This window comes from Haliaeetus leucocephalus, unplaced genomic scaffold (assembly GCF_000737465.1).
Source record: "Haliaeetus leucocephalus isolate CR32 unplaced genomic scaffold, Haliaeetus_leucocephalus-4.0 Scaffold536, whole genome shotgun sequence".
Lineage (NCBI taxonomy): Eukaryota > Metazoa > Chordata > Aves > Accipitriformes > Accipitridae > Haliaeetus > Haliaeetus leucocephalus.
In genome coordinates this window covers 5,238,823-5,256,264 of record NW_010972972.1, presented here as the reverse complement: position 1 = coordinate 5,256,264, position 17,442 = coordinate 5,238,823, and the positions used below count along the sequence as shown (strand labels likewise).

Genomic DNA, 17,442 nt, shown 5'->3' with positions numbered 1-17,442 from the left:
CATCACATTTTGTGCAGGTTTCTGTTTTCTGGATGTTATTGTTTCATTCTCACTTTCCATTGTTGGTTCTAAATTTACAGAATGATCAAAAGGATTACTTTGTTTGTGGAGTCAAGCTTCCTAATTCTGAAGACTTTCAAGGTAGCTGGTTATTCTTAATTTAGTTGTTACAGTTGACACTGCTTCTAAACTTCATAAAATTAAGTAAACTGATAGCAATGGCTTGGGATCCAAATTTCTGACTGGAAAGGTCTAGACTAGAAGAAAACTTATTCATTATTTATTCCTACTTCCTAGCTAGTACAAAGGAAGTTACTGTTGACTCTTAGAAAAGTACCTCTGTATTCTAAGACTTAATATGGAACTGCTGGAACAGGTTACCCAGAGAGGCTGTAGAGTCCCCATCCCTGGGGATGCTCAAAACCCAGCTGGAGACAGTCCTGGGCAACTTGCTGTAGCTGACCCTGCTCTGAGCAGGGGGCTAGGACTATGCAATATCCAGAGGTGCCTTCCAAACTTAGACACAAATATTTTCCAGAATCACTGACCTAAAATTCCATTGTGGCTACTTTCAGTCCATAAATCTTGATGGGGAATGTGCATGAATCCCCATTCAGTTTGCTGTAGTTGCTGGTGAACTTACCAAATAACTATCTTGCATAAGTAAGACTTTAAAGCTGCCTGACAGTATGGAGTATTTTACAAGTCAGCTGCTGCTTTAACTGTCTGCAGTCATCCTATTGCAGAAGCAAATATATAATATGCCTGTCTGTATAACAGTTGTACAGGTAACTGCATGCATTCATCTACAAATGTTTGACATGAATTGAAACTTCACTAAAATCCCCTTGAGAATTTCTTGCTCCCAGTAACTTGCTCACTCTGCAAGTCACATGGTTTATTGGGCAAAAACCTCAATCAGTTGTCTAACTCTTTAAAGCCATCCCACAGGAATTAACTTGTGTTAACAGCATGTATATTGGATGCTAGAATAATGAAGGATATTCTTTAAAAGAAATTAATTTGTCAATATGACAAAAATTGGTCTATTTCTTTGTTTTCCTGATTGCACTAAATGTGGTCATGAACTCATTTTGGTAGTTCTTGAGAAATCAGTGGCATGCACCTTTTGGCCCATTTTCAGTTTACGGGTATTAATTCCTTACAAAAGAATTATTAATTCTTTATCAAAGTCTCTAGAAATATTGTATTATGAGGAAGAAGTACGAAGCATTCAATTTAGTGAAATATGCAGTTAAATTTGAAAACCAGCTGTCTGACTTGTATCTTTTTTCAGACTCTTGGTAGATAATATTTAAAAAAAAAATCAGGCATCTGAAGTATCAAAAAAATTTATTCCCTAAAAAGCCTGTTTTGCTGCAAATGTTGAACACTTTTTTTACAAAATCCTTTTTGAAAGGGGTGTAACTTTTAAATCCATGTACCATGTTGTGCTCTAATAGAGCTCAGTATGATTTCATAGTTGTCGTTGAACATCATTATAAGCTTTCTTAGAAGGTCCTCTGCTTAGTTGATTTCATGGGACTCCCTTGTGCCTCAGAAGGGATGACTCTGTCATGTTGTTTGTATTGGTGTGTTCACTTACAATGAAGAAAAATAGAGAAAACGGGAAGGAAAAGGGCTTACATGGCTAAAGGATGTAATTTGAATCGCAAGACCTGTGTGTATTCCCGGCAGGTGAAGCTTTAAGGTTGAAACCTTAAATGTCAAATTGAAAATTATACTTTAAAACAATGGGTTAATCTTAAGTTCTTCTAGTTATTGGCAGAGAACAGAGTTCATACCCTGGGGTCGATGTCTCTCCAACTGATCTCACTAATGAATAAAGTTATGGAGGAATGCAGCTTTTCCCTGACCCCAGTCATACATGTCAGCTACATCTAGAGAAATGCAGAAAGTTTAAAACTTGAATTTTGTCTTGGGATTTGTTTCACTTTTCCCATCTCTTCTTTACCCTCCCCCACCCAGCCAAACGTTGACAAGAGTACCTTTTAGCTTTGAAAGTGTAAAATTGGAAGGAGAACAAGCCATCACCCATTTTACATTGCCCTTTAATGAAAGAGGCAAATATAGGGTACCGCAAACAATTGTAAAGCAGTCTAAATTTATTGCAGACTTGCACCTGTTCTTAAGTTATAACTTCTGATAGCTTCATTAATTATATCATTCTCTAAGCAATAAGGATGAACTTGTGCTGAGCCTGCAGTGAGATACAGTTGATTAAATAATGGATTTTTTTTGTTGTTGTTGACAGCAAAAGATGACGGAAGCATTGCTGTTGCCCTGGGCTACACTGCTCACTTGGTTTCAATGATATCCTACTTCTTGCAAGTGCCACTCAGGTATCCTATAATTCACAAGGGCTCCCGGTCCACAATCAAAGATAATATCAATGACAAACTGACGGAGAAAGAGCGAGAGTAAGTATGTCGTAAATATGCTTATGTACTTTCTTTGAAGCAACAAATCAACAACAACAAAAACCTTGAACAGTTTTGGGTAGTCTGAAGTGACACAGAGTTTGAAGTGATTTGTTAGTGCTTTCAGTAGCTGGGGGACAGTTGTTAGAGTTTATCATGTTGGAATTCTGTCATCTAATAGACTAGTTCAGCTTTGTCATTCTAGGTCTGTTGGCACACATATACTATTGATTGGGCTTCTAATAATGCTAGAAGAACTTAAATAGTGTGTCTTATAGGTACGTTTTGGCTGCTGATTGGAAAACTTGCCTTTCGTGTTTTGCTACTGGCTCTGGGAAAAAGCTGCAGATGGCAAATGTAGCTTCACTGAGGAGTTACTGCCAGTACTGGAGTAGTGGTTGATAAACATGAGAAAATAAATAGCTTTCTTTAATGCAGAGGATTTTAATCAATTGAAAAAGAGCACTGTAAACTGTTACCTACCATAAATCAATATTCAGTGAAGAGTTTTTCATTTGTTCTGTAATCATTGTCTTTCAACACATAGCTACGCTATTGTTATTGTTGTGCTACTAGGAAACTATCTTGCTGCCCTTAAATTTACTCCCTGAATGCCTTCTCCTGCATTTGGCACTTTGCCTATTTTCCCACTGTCTTTGCACCTGTGTGCTCTAATATGAAAATAGTGGCAATTGTTGGTTAAGCTGCACTTTGTAGCCTGCAACTGCAGAACTCAAAAGGAATGCAATACTGACCAGCTGTGGGAGGCCAGCTGCTCGTCTCTGATCCTGTGCATGTATGAATGGCTGCAGAGTCAGGCTTGCAGCACCAGTAACTTTGTTTTTCCATATGCAAGGTTTGAAAAGGGAGCAAAGGAAATGACTGAGGGGACATGAATTTGTGGAAAGTAGTTGTCTCTATTGACATGAACGCTGTAAAAAAACCTCTTCTCTTTAGAAGTATGCAACCAAAGTCTTATAATATTTTAACACTAATTCCTAATAGTCCAAATCAAGATTGGAAGGGTCTTACTGTGCCTAGTTGACAGGACTGGGATGCTTGGAAGTGTCTGATTTCTCTTTGAAACTCAGTGACTTTTGCCAGGACAGCAGACATAACTTGCCTTAAGAGTTAAACTCACTGAGTTCTTCCTGTTTCGACACAATAAAATATGACTGTATAATTATGTCTTGCAAATTAGTTTTGATACCATTTTAATAACTTGTCCAAACGCTTCCTGGGTAACTTAATAGAACATTAATCAGTTTTGCTTCAGTTTAGTTCTCTAAGCATATGATCATACTCCTTCCTGTACATCACTTTCAGAAGGGTAGCAAACTAGAACGTTTATATCTGGAAAATAAATTTCTGAGGAGTAGAGCTGCCCGTGTGTGGGTGTATAAAGATTAAAATAATTTCCTGTTGTCTGGGACAGATTGGAAGGTTTAGTTCTTCAGGCTATAGCCTTCCAAATCCTCATGACTTAATACTTTATTTCACAATAGATTTCTGAAAAGGAGAAAGTTTAGCTAAGTATATGAATCCCTGTTGGGCCATTTACCTGTGTTCTGCAAGATTTTTTCAGGATTAGCTCCTGCATGGGATCTTCTCTTCCCAGCTATTGGAGAGTCAATCCTACCAACTCTCAAAGGATTTTGGTTGCTATAGAAAACCTCAAATGTCTTAACTTGCAGTTTTCTTTCTAAACTAATAGCTCATGTTTCTCACCTACTCCTAACTGAATTGAACATAGCAATTAACAGGCATTATTAAATTTCTTTATTTCAGTCACCTGTCCTTTAGCAGCTTTTCAAACTCCAACATAAACTGTTGAGTAATTACAGTGACGTTTTCTCTATACTTAATCTTTACTATAACACATAGCATCATGATTATTGACTAGGTTAAACATTTTACTTGGCTTCATACTTTTTTTTTTTTGGACTGCAGGGTTGCCCTGAGATCTATATTAAGAGCTTCTAAAAATCGTACGTTGGGGGAATAGCTGATGTTTTCACTCGAGAGCAATTTCATAAGTACATGTGTTCGGTTTTAATGTTATACTGTATAAATGTGTTACTTCACTTTCAAGTTTCTTTACCAGCTTTTTAAAGCCCTTATAATAAGCTGGTTAAATATTTTGAGAGCTTTGAGAATGTAAGTTAGGTTTGGGAAACATTCTGTCTGCTTCAGATTTGTTTACTTGGATGATCCAGGTCACTTAAATTTCAAGGTTCTTGTAGAAGTATTCAGTTTTGTCTGCTGCAATTACTGTTACATTGGAACTTAAGAGTGTACAAAAGAAGTAGGAGACTGTGGTGAGAACTTAGCACTTGTCTGGCCACATTACTGAAGGTAGAATGAGGTATAGAATACCTGCTGGTAGCATACAATATATGGTCAGCTTTGTAATTGTAGAGATACTAGTGTTTATAATATATTCCATAACTGTTCCCTCCTTGTATTCCATGAAATAATTTTGGTACTACTAAAAGGCTGTAAGTCTTCTCCCATAAATCTACGTTTATGACTTTCTGAACCACCAAGGTAAGACAAGAATATGATTGTCACTAAATATCTCATTAATGCAGTTTTTCAGTGGTCCCTTTCAACATCGCCAGAGTGTACCGAATATGTAGGAAGAAAGAGTACCATTCCTCAAAAGTTCTGGAGTCTGAAAGATTTCAAAGCAAATAATGGATATATAACTCCCAAATTTAAGCTACTTAGGACAGCAACATGTTCCTCTCTCCAGTGACAAACAAACATGTTTCCTGAATAAACTACCTAAATTCTTTGGCACTGTTCTTGCAGAACTGAAACCTAGCACTTCATTGCACTCTCATAAACATAGTAAGAATGCTGAGATTAAACTATTTATGATATGTTCTGACACTGTCTGTCAAGCACTGCATTTAATGCTTCTGTTAGTCTGCTCCCAGATTTTTAAATAAAGAATAACTTCCAGTTTAGAGCAAAATAAGGATTGTTATGTCTGGATTGAGACATACTTTGTGAAATTGCCTGTGTTGGTGTTGCTGCAATTGTTGCAGTATTTTCTTGTATAGTCTTCAGTTCTCTTCTTCCAGTTCTGATACAATCTAAACATCTCGCAAAGTAAATGCCTGCATTTTGCTGGCTGGAAGCTACTGAATCTTTTGAAACCATATCAGTCTCCTTCGTAGTATTAAAGTGAGTACAGTGAAGCACACTTATGCCATCTGTTTGGGACTCTTTTGGCATCTCTGTTGACTCAAAGCTATGCTCGGTTGCTACTTTTTATAACTGAGACTTCACATGACGCTTCTACAACCTGCCAGCTGAATATTTAAGAGTAGAATACTTGTTTAATCAAATCACGTTAGACAGCTTGGAAATATGTATACTCCCCTAAGAAACATAATGTTCTTTGGAGTTTAATCACCTTTCTGGTGCCCTATGTGTGTTTGGACAAGTGAAATGCACATTTGGAGACATTTATTTCTGTTGTATTTTTGCATTCTCATTCATACTGTGTCTTTCAAAAGATTTTCAAGAACTCTTACTTCCCTGCTAGTTAATTTGGAAATGAGAATGGTTTCAAGAAATAGCTTTGCTAACATTGTTTCTCTGTAGTAAGAGAAATTAAATAGTACATGCAGTCTGTTCTGGCTTATGCTACACCTTCTTCCCACCAAAATGTGTTAAGGGAGGATTAGAAAACTAGTTGTAGTAAGAAAGTAACCACCTCAAAGTCATATTTCAGATTAGGGAAAAAAAAAAATGAAGGGGTACAGTACATGATCTAAAAAGACTTTGCATTTAAAAGGCAAAAAGAACATCATCATTTTCAAGCATAGTTAGCTACTGGAGCACATACAGGCATTTCAGAGGTGTCTGATCTTGAAGTGCTATTTTTTTTCTTGTGTTTTATGTTTAAATATTGAACTTATTGCCACTTAAAGTTATAAAGGTCAAAAATATATTTAAGTTTAAAAATAAAATAAACCCAAACAAGCCCTAGACAGTCATGGAAGAAGCCTGATCTAATCTAGTGTATTTTTTGCAGGAATATTTGGCATTAACTGATCTGAGATAACAGTAAACTACTGTAAAGGTTTCCTTGGCATTTTATAGTTCATAGGAAGATTTAAGGTATTTTCTTCCACTCTGCTTGACAGACGCCAACAGGCCAAAGAATACAAAACAGCTGCGATGCAGTCTTGGTCATCTGCATTCAGAGGCATCTGACATCTTTGCAGTTATGTTTTATGACTTTTAAGTACCTCAGGAACTGAACAGTTGTATGGAATGACCTAAGGAGGAGTGAAATTGAGCATACTGCCATGGCTTTCTAAATTATGCTACTTGTCCTGTCTGAACACCTTCTGTTGTCACTAAACATAGGAAATGACTGTCTATTGCATTACTGTGTCCTCATAGAAAAAATGGGATCAAAATTGTATGCTGTGTTTGCATAGGTCTGATCCTGAAATAATTTCCTGGAAACTATTTCTGTGATGTGGAGTTATACCTCAAAATTGTCTTTTTCTGGAGCTCAGCTTCATCATTATTGAGAACTTCAAGCATGCCAGAAGATTGTACTTACTAGTTTTTGTCTTGATGTTTAATTTAGGTAGGGGTCCTAGAAGTAGCTGTTTTGAGCCAGGGTTGTGAAGATCTGCTGGCATCAGACTTGATCTGGAAACAAAGTCAGGGTGCATCCAACCTCTTACATCACAGCGGCACTGCAGTGCTCAAGACTAGCCGTAATTCTCTGGGTGCTGAAAACTTAAAGGCCAGTTTCATTTCATTGCTGTAGCCCACGTGGGAAGTACAAAGGTATGAATAATAAAGAACACGTCATCTTTCACTGGGATGAGGCAGTCTTGTAGCAACTGAAGAGCGTATCAAGCATGACATGCAGCTGCCCTTGTTGGATCTTCAGAATACTTCTGGATTCCTTAAGGATGTAGTGCCATGAGTGGGTTTATCCTCATGCAGCTTCTCTACAGCTAAAGCTGACATGCAAGCGCAGGGCCAAAGGGCTGCAGCACTGTGTGTGGTGAATGTTAACGTATCTGCATGGCTTGTTGATTGAGTCTTGAATTCAAACCAGCAGGTTGGTTTACCCCAGTTTGGGATGCTTTTAATTAGTTTAGGGAGCCAAATTTCAGAGAAGTGGAAAAGTTAAGAGTCAGTCAGGCCAGATGTACTTTTAATCCACACATGTTCAAGCAGTTAATTTGATATGTTGGTGTTGTGTTTTTAGACATACTTGTTTGCGCTGATAATGAAAACTTCTATTATATTGTGCGTGGTTCACATGGTGTTGTCATGCCATGTGAGTTACTGACAGCATAAGTTCTGGTGTAAAAAGTTTCATTTCTCAGGCCTGCCGGTAAAGCAAAGGTTGTATCAAAGCCTTTTCTGCTACAAGACTGCTTCCAAATTACCTTTCTCAGTGTGTTGTCTTTCAATTCTTTTACGTGTGACAAGCTGAATTTGCAAAGAAGTAGATAAGTGTTGCTGAACAGGCATGTGGATAATTTTGGAGCATTTGGAAACTGCTTGTTGAATGAGCATAGTCTAGAAGTGGTCCTCACTACTGTGGCCTTGCTTCTGTTTTGAAGAATGGGAAAATCAGAGTTTCAGCTCTAATAGACTTAGTATAACTAAAGGTGGTTATTGCTTTGTGCTTGGTAACATATAAGGTACTTGCAATAAAGCAATCTGAAAAATCGTGACACGAGCAAGTAAAGAATGACTTTTCACTGACATTAACATCTCCCAACTCAATCGAGAAGTCTTTAATCATATTTGGTACTTCGGCTGAGATAATAAAATGGCAGCTTTGGGAAGAAATCTTGGCAAACTTAAATCAGATGGAGGGAGATGGTTTGTTGAGAAATCTAATATCTGTCAAAGTAAAGTTAATTCTTTGTGGTAGATTGAGTGTGTGTTAAGTGTTCAACTGTATTGCTCAAAGAATGCTTTTTGCTGTGAACTTATCCTGAACTGTATTTTTATGTTCCACATTCTTGAGGATATTTAGCTAGAATTCTGGCTTATTTTATTCTTGATCACCAAAATAATGCTTTTGCTTTCTTGGGTCAGCAAATATTACTGTGTGTAGATTAAGAATTAGATCAGGTGTTCTTTAATAAATTTAGATACTGTTAACTGTTTCTGGGAACTAGAAGCTCCTGGCCAGTCTGAGAAAGCAGATTTTGTTTACTGCAGTAGATGAGACCACTGACTCCAGACATCTACAGCTGAGAAATGTTTCTGTGAAGACATACTAGTCTTAATTTACTCCCATTGGAACACTATACTCCTGATGAGATTATTTTTCAAAACATTACTTCATTTTTCAATAAGCGGGGACTTGACCTGTATAAAGTGTCCTCTAGTTAAAAATGATCTTTCAGTGGCAGGGAGATTTAAAGTTCTGATAGCGAGTTTGTCTGCTCTGTCCTTTCAGATAGTCCTTGTGTCGTGATATCCATCATGGCTTGTATGTAGCAAGCCTTGCATTCAAGCTGAAATATATCACAGAAATGCACAATTTACAAAAAGCTATCAGTGTCGCTTGTTCCGTGGATTGCTAGCTGTGTTTTTGAGGTGTTTGAAAGCATTATTTGCTGAAGTAGTATAATGATACCCTCTTGTATAAATTGGTGACTGTCTTATTGAGAACTGCCTGACTCTCATAATCTGGGTCTTTCCTTTCTTTTCATGTATACAGCCTGTACATATTGAAGCTATTGTACATTCTCCAAGAGCAAGGTCACAGCAGTTACATTTCTTAATAGAAAGATGGCAGTTCTTCTGCTTTCGATTATCTTCTTGTTGAGCTATTCAGATAGGCATTTTGAAAATACATTTCATAAAGTTAAACTGCCAATATTATGTTTTCCCAGTAAACTAATTATCATTGTATCGTGTAAAGCTTGAATGAGGATATGCTTTTTTCCCTTGGCAGTCTGTATTTTTGTCATCAAGTTTGTTTTACAAGTGTAGCTTTTTCTCTCAAGTAGAAACTAAAACCCATATAGTAATCAAATCTGAATACACTTGTGATTCATATTCATGTCTTAATCTTATCTCTAACAAAGCAAAGTGCACACTTGTAATCCTTTTTTCTGCCTTTTCATTTGATGTCAGCGTTGCTCGCCAGGTGGGGATCTTAACTTTTTTGCTTAAAACTTTTACAATCATGCTGATTGTTGGCAGACTAGTTAGCTGTTCCTGGTAGGCTAGTAGTCGCCCTAAGGTCGGTTCATGGCCTCCACCATCAACTGGTAGCTTGATCTAAAAAGGATCTGAAGTGCTCTGTGTTGCATTTCTGTAATTGAGAAGTCTGGTGGTGATGGCAGTTTCATAGTGTTGTGTTTTAGTTGTGTTCCTTCCAACAAGCACTCAGTTGCTTGGGTCTGCTACTTAAGATCTGTGCCGGTCTCTGCTCTGAAGCTGATGTAACCATGGAGCAGCTTATCTGAGAAGGAAACAGGTTTTGAAGCTGTGCAACCAAAGCTTCTTGTGCCTTGGTCTTCTGGTGGAGTGCTAAGAGGTTGGAAGTGCTGGGTATTTTGGTGGCTGTGGCTCTTCAGCAGCCTACTTTTCCTAATACTTGACTCGAAGTGTCCTGGGGAATAGTGATTTCAGGTGAGCTGGCTGGACAGTGGTAGTCCTTCTCACTTAAAAGGCTTTCAAGGTTCGCGTTCTTCTGGTTCAGAAAAGTCCCAGCACTTTTCAATAACACAAGCTTTCTTCTCTGGATACAACATTCCTTTACAACGAGCAAACAGGATGTGGTGAGGCTGGAGGGAAAACACCAGCTCCTTCTTCCCCTGCCTGTCCCCCTCACAGACCCCCAAAAGGGGGTGAGGTTGAAATAACTCAAACTTCAGTAAATATTTAAACCTTGTTCTTGTACACTCCTCATAGTTCAGTCATATCAAGCAAGAACTTGTGACTTTTTCAGCTCACTGTTGTATCTGGATTGGGCTATTTAGTTCTGTCGTTGTATAGGGTGTCCTATCCATGGGCTTAAGCTTGAAATTCATCATTTTCTAAATGGCCATATTTTTTGGTAGTCTTGTGTGAGGCACAGTTGTTCCCTAGATCTGATGGATGACTCTGCTATCACACTGGTGACTGTTACAGTCACAGAAATTATCAGTTCTTTATCTGTATAATAGTGAATGATTGGGTTTCAGCTGCATTCTGCCAAGTCTGCTCTACAGGAATCTCCCTGCAGTCATTCTGCTTACTGTCCTTGAAAATAAGAAGTGAAGGAAAAAGCCATGTCAAGTTTGTTCTCCCGTGGCTGCAGTTGGGCAGGAAGTATCAAAGGTACTGCAAATATGGTGATGTGAAAATGCAGTGGTATCGGCTTCGTTTAGTTGGTGGACTAAGTTTCTGATCTTCAGTTAACTACTGGATAATTATTTGTTCTTGAAACATAAATGTCCTTGCTGTTAATTTAGCTTGCAAAGCTACAAATATTACCAGTCCTTGAACTTTTTCATCACTTTGAAAATTAAGGTTATCTAACACAGTTTCAAACTAGATTTGGAATTTTACTTAGATTTGCCAAATGGGATGTAATATGCTATTTCAATTGTGCCACACTTCAGCCTGTGGAAACAGTTAGATGTGATGTGTAAAAATAATTATTTTACTGACTTCTTCCCTAAAGAGCTTTCTGAAGTAGAGATTAAACTTTGAGACTTTAATATAATTTGGGATATGGCAGAAGTCTGAACAGAAGAGAGAGTAAAAGATCTAAAACATATGGTGTAATACCAAAGTAGAAGCAGGTGAAAGCAGTTAAAAATGAAGCAATTTCTTAAGCTTTAAAAATAGTTTGTATTAAAGACAGGCGGTTATAGACAATAAAAATTGGCCACCAATATATTGGTACATATGTGATTTTTCTGGATACAGAGGAGTTCATAAATCACAGAACACAACAGTAAATGTATTTGGACTTGAATTCATAAGAGATACTTGAGGTCTGAAATAAATGTATGGAATAAGGATTCTTTCAGCTTTTCCTAACAGTTACCATCTGACTGAACCAAGAATCTTGGGGTGATTTACTGCATGTTCATCAAACACTGAAGTTACTATGTAAAGCAGCTAAAGATTAGCTGAGGATATAAAATTAAACGAGATCTTGATGGCTGATAAGTACTTGCCTAAGATCAGCTGAAAAAGGTGGAAGAAGAGTTCTTAGTGGTTAGGATAGAATATTTTGCACAATTTATTTATGAGCTGTAAGAAGGGTGGTCTAATGCTTAAAACACTGAAATTAGGCTAATCACATTTTTAGCTTTGAAACATACCTCTCATTTTCCAGAATCAGTATCTGTGGGCAACATAAGCAACCTTTAAAAGACCTTTTTTCTGTAGTCAGTTTTTTGATTTTTAAATGCATCAGTATTAGTGAGCAGTTTTGGTTGGAGACACTTTAGTAGCAAGCTTCCTGCCCATGCTGTCTTACCAAAATCAGTCGTTTAGTCCCTATATTAAAAAAATTAGTAAGAGAGGGGTCAACCCCCTTTCTTTTATTAAGTAGTAACTAATACTTTTTATAAGGAAAAAAACCCCCACCAAACATGACTGATCCAAACTGTAGGCATCTCACCTTAAACTGCAAATAGGAAAAAGAAAAATCCTTGCAAGAGGCTTTTCATCGACCCCTGAAATTTCTCATCAGCACATAAGCATAGTCTCCTTTGTTATGCCTTGAGTCGTAGAAAATAAGACTGAAATCAACACTGGAAAATAATTGAGACAATCTTCTTACCCCAAGGAAGGATGAAGTTTAGAGGGAAGTGTTACCATAGCTGAGAATACAGGGCAGTTTGGACTTGCCTTAGAGACGGTACATTAGACTTCTTTGTGCTTGTAGCTTTATGATTATAAGATGTTCTGCTTGTATCTGGATGAACAGGTAGTTTCAGCAACATAGAGCGATGGCTGGTGGTCTCATGGGGCACGCTGCGAAGCTTTTGGATCAGATTGCTGCAGAGATGTCGTAGAGTCACAGTCTACTTCCAGCAGAAACGTCTTCAGGCCTGTAGACAGGTTCAGCTGGCAAAGGCATTCATCGAAACTCCTATCTGCTCATCCTGTACTGCCCCCAGACCACAAATGTGTTTAGACACGTTCAAGAATACATCTTGAACTGAAAAATGAAATTTTCCTTGGTTTAACACTGATATTTCTGTTTAGCTGTTTGCATCTTAATGACTCAGCTGGAGTGGAAACAATGGCTACCAGCCACCATTAGTTTTCTGTATTGACTGGAAACGTGTATCTTGAGTTTCTTTTCTTTTCTAGAAAGACTTTTAAACCAGAGTTGACAATTTAGTACCCTGTCCACAGTCTTCGTACCCTTAAAAATGTGTTTTACTGCAGTAAGATTATACTTCGCTTTTCAGTTTTAGAGGTATGCGTGTGTGTTATGTCTAAGATGTGTTCTACTTGACTAAATACCACGTTAGAAAAAAAAGCTCATTAAAGACTAACTGCAAAGTAACAGCTCCTTAAGAGTCCTGTTGATGATGTAGTTGGATGCCTGTAAGCTTGATACTCATCAGAATGGTATTTCTTATGCAAATGTTCAAACTGATTATTCTAAAAGGTAGCATTCATAAAGTGTTGTGAGATCCTTGAGGAACTCAAAATTTAATTCTGTTGTTAATGGTAGGGTGCTGGTACTGTAGTTTCAAGTTGGAGAATAGGTAGACTTTCAGCCGTGTTTTTTATTTAAAAGACTGACTTGAGGTTACTTTTCCCCATCAGAGTAACTGTGAACAAAGCACGTAACCTTTGCCTTGCTTTTTTACTTTAAACCCTCCCCAAAGAGTTGTGAAATGAAGCTTAGTACCATAGAAACTTTCACATGGAGTCTACAGCATAAAATCACACTGATGTTGACACTTCATTTAGCCACTCCTTTTAGCTGGGATTTCTTCCTTTTCCACCCCTGTTTACCTGGGCAGTTTACAAGGAAATTAGAGATTCTTCCTTTTAGGCTTGCACTAATCTGTATTCTGATACTTGAGTGCATGCTTTGATTTGTCAGTCTCATTTGAGTTTCTTACAAGTAGATATATTTGGTTATGTAGATCAGCAGTACTCTAAGCCTTGACCTGCTCATGCTTGTTTGCTTACTCATTGCCTATCAGTAAAACCTCCTTATGTGCAAATAGACTGAAAATCAGTTGCCTTATGTACTTCAAAAACCTGTTCTTTGTTCTTAGAACTGCTCATGGTTGGTGGCACCCAGTTGTGTTAAACACAGGATTTCAGTGCTAAGAATAGTATCCTATTTGAATATTAGGTGCCTTCAGTGGAAGAGGAGAGTTTCTTGACTAGCTGTTAGTAATGTGCTCCCTTCCAACTTCCATGCCAGTTTTTCTTGGATAAGGTTGAAGCTGAAGAGTTCTTTATCCAGCAGCTGACGTCTGCTTAGGAAGTGTGGCAGTAATTAATAGGGGATAGGTTGAAATAAAGCGGTTGATGTTGACTTGTTGGAATTAAGATTGCAGGTGGAGAGGAGGTGCTTATTCTTGGGAACCCTCCAAGCAGGAGAGGAGATGAGTTGCTATCTCTATTCTAAGCTCTGCTAAAATGAAATTATTCAGAGATCATTAGAAGTGCCTTGTAACTGCTTCTATGATTATTTTTAATTTTTTAATTTTTTTTTTTTACTGTTGTCCATGAGAAATGGCAATCGAAACCTTTTCTTCTGAGACTGGGAAAACTTGGGTCTTGATCATATTAGTGTTAGTATAAGTCTCATGTATTCTTTGAGGCTTGTAAGCATGATATTGTTCTGGTTCACTATGGAAGAAACTATTCTGTCATTGTGGTATCACAAGTAGAAGAATTAACTTTTGTCCAAAGTAACATGCCATGAAAGGGGAGGTGAGCTATGTGTCTAAAAATGTCATGCATGTGTATGTTTTGCAGTTTATTATGGATTTGTCTCTGTTACTGCAGCGTGGTACAGCTGGGTAACACTGGTCATCTGACTTGTATCCCAGTGAGTCCTATAAAAGAGAACACATGACTCAAAGAAATTAATAAAAACTTTGCATTTGTCACAGTCCTTCAGGATTGAATAAGCAAAACATAAAACTTCCAAAACAAACATAAGCTTTTAAGATTGAGAATCCTCTTTACGTTATCTTAGATCTTAAAGGCACATATTGACCATCTGGTTAAAATCAGTCTGGTGTGCAGTTTGGATCACTCTTACACAGTGTTCTCCACCTTCTGAATTCAAAGTGGGACTTGTTTAATTTCAGCATCTTTGGCACAATTGTCATAGATCCTACAGCTGCCTTTCCACGTGCCTGCTAGCTTGTTCCTCCCTTTATCACTACTCTTCCTTGTGCTTTTCATCAGCACAGGCACCATTGCTGATGTATCAGATGTCTGAAGGGAAGCAAGAATAGCCTTGAGTTACAGTGGAAACATGAGGTGCAGAAACAACTCCAAATAGGGTTAACCTGTTATAAGTTACTAAATGCTGTGTTTTTTTCTTGCATCAAGTTAATGTTCTCTGAACTAAGATCTTCTTTATGAGTCACTGTTAAAGTTATTACTGCTGTATGCCAGCTGAGCAGTGCGCTCTATATACAGAAATAGAATATCTACTGTAAACTCAGGGTGTATTAGGGCTGTGTTTTAAGAAGTCTACACACTATTAAAAAGTAATATTCCATAGTCACAAGATAAATATCAAGATATTTTTACAAGGGCACACTTTGAACCTCACTGAGCAGAAGCTGTTTTGTTCCTAATTACTGCCTGCTAGCATGGTAGGTATATGGTTTCCTCACAGTATGTAAGAGTACTGATCTGGGGAGGACCAGAGCTCACCTTCTGAATGTACTCAGAACAAGTTTCCTACTACTTGGTAACTTCTCACAGATGATGTCTTCTGGTGATTACATGACAGACACCTGTAGCTTGATTTTCTTCTTCTTTCTACTAAACATATCACACTTACTCCTTTGAATTTGTCATCCTAGAGTAAATATCTCTGTTCTGCTTTAAAAGAGCTTAATGATTTTTTTCCGAAATGTATCAGCAAGAATGGAAACAAGGAAGGTACATGTTGGAGTAGAATGGGCAGGCGGATGCCATTTTGCATTTTATTGAGTGCTTCGTGATTATAAAAATACTAAAATAGTAGTTTTCAAATATATTTTTTGAGCAAGTATAACTAAAACCTTATACAGCAGACTTAAACTTTTTGCAGCATGCCAAAGTGAGAGATTTAGCTTACAGTCGTGCTTTTCTAAGGAGCAGGCAAGAAGAATTTCACTTAGGGAGCCAGCAGTTAAAGTTGCATTCAATTATACTCAATGAAGCACTGTATAAAATGTCGTGGTTCCTCTCCTTTAAGTTTATTGCTTGTGACCAGGCTTAATGGGCAAGCAAGATAACACACAAAGAAAGAGACGTGAAAGTTGGTAATATTTTTCTCTGAGTCATAAATGTGCATGCACAAAGACATCCACTGACATTTTTCAAGACTTTCATGTAAACGATTATGTTATGAAAGCTGACACGAGGATGTATGTAGTTCAGAGTCTTTCAAGATTAATTAGTGGAAGTTAGAGGACAAAAGTGTGAATATTAGCAAAGAAGCAGGGCCAACGTGATAAACAGAAAAGCTTAATCTTTACCACTTAGAAAAACTGTGTGGGAGATGGTAGCGAGCACTGTAAAACAGTTTTTATCCTCTCTTCTATACTGTATGTATCGAAAAGCTCTGTGTCTAATAATCGAATACATGGTTCCCATTACTAGTGACTTAATGAAATACTATCTTTCAGTAAAACATGGCTTGTGTTCCTAATGGTGCTTTTATTGTCAAGCTTGAGTTTGTTTTATACTGTTAATTGTAAAGGTATCCTTTTAAATCTAAATCCTGCTCTATTTGGGTAGTGTAATTGTAGATATGGAAATGAACTCCTTTTGATTTGTATTTTACACTTAGGATAATGCGTCGTGGAATTTTTGTAGCATGTGTTCATTTTGAAAGGTTTTATTTTCTTGCATGGGGAACTAGTTGGATTTATAGATCTATTAAGCAAGGTGAGCTAGGTATATACTATTCATGGTGATTTTTATATTCCTCAACTTGAAGTGACCTAGTGATTTTGAAAGTAGCATAAAACTTGAAGCTGACATCTTAATATTTGATCTGCTGTGATCATGACCTGTTAACCTTTAGCTTTAATGGTGCTGTATAATTCTCCTTAAAAGTTGCAAATGTACTCTACTGTGGGGCTGATTGATGATAAAATACACTTTCTGTAATCACCCCTCTAGAATGTGTGTTGTTTCTAGTAGATATTGATCTCCTGTATTTGTTATCTTACATTTGAGAGAGACTTTGGTTTCTGATGTAATGTGGATTTTGTGCAGATAATATGCTCAGCATCTTGATTAGGAGCTACAGAGCATACAGTTCTTGAAAAGGCAAAAGCTCGTTTCATGGTGTAGTTCCCATAAACATAAAATCTAGATTGTGCTGAGATTACTGTATTGACCACGATGACCTCATAACCTCTAGTGGTAAGGAAGAGTCAAAAGACAGTCCTAAGAAATGCAGTGTACAAATACTAAAACTGTTTATGAGATTTGCTTCACTTAAGCAAAGTTTCCTAGAATATACACATAAATTTATATTCTTTAATGCAGACCGTCAAACAGTTTCAATACTCCAGGGACTAAAGTTTTGGTTCTCTGATCTCATGCAGCAGTTAAGACAGAAGTAAGCTGTGCTACTTTCCTATAAGCTATTTGCTGCATCTAGGTATTTAAAATTGTGAAAAATGCTTTATTTATTAAATAGGAGAAATAAACATTAGGAATATAATATTTGCAAGGGCTGGCGTGACCTATGATGCTGTAACTGACTCAAGCCTTTGGTGCATGTGTGAAGCTTGTTGAAAGGAAAGGAATCACTTACATTCTCTGAGCG

At 37.4% G+C, this 17,442-nt stretch overlaps 1 protein-coding gene across 3 annotated transcripts in view; it reads left to right on the top strand.

Annotated features, from left to right (window-relative positions):
• Nucleotides 1-17,442, top strand: part of UVRAG (UV radiation resistance associated) — a 108,461-nt gene that overhangs the window by 46,320 nt on the left and 44,699 nt on the right. For all 3 annotated transcript variants that reach the window (XR_774938.1, XM_010576621.1, XM_010576622.1), the window contains exons 11-12: nt 81-141; nt 2,276-2,441. Coding sequence is in view for 2 of the 3 variants with exons in the window: in XM_010576621.1 (XP_010574923.1) it covers nt 81-141; nt 2,276-2,441 (227 nt within the window). In the remaining variant the exon portion in view is untranslated. The remainder of the gene's footprint in view (nt 1-80; nt 142-2,275; nt 2,442-17,442) is intronic.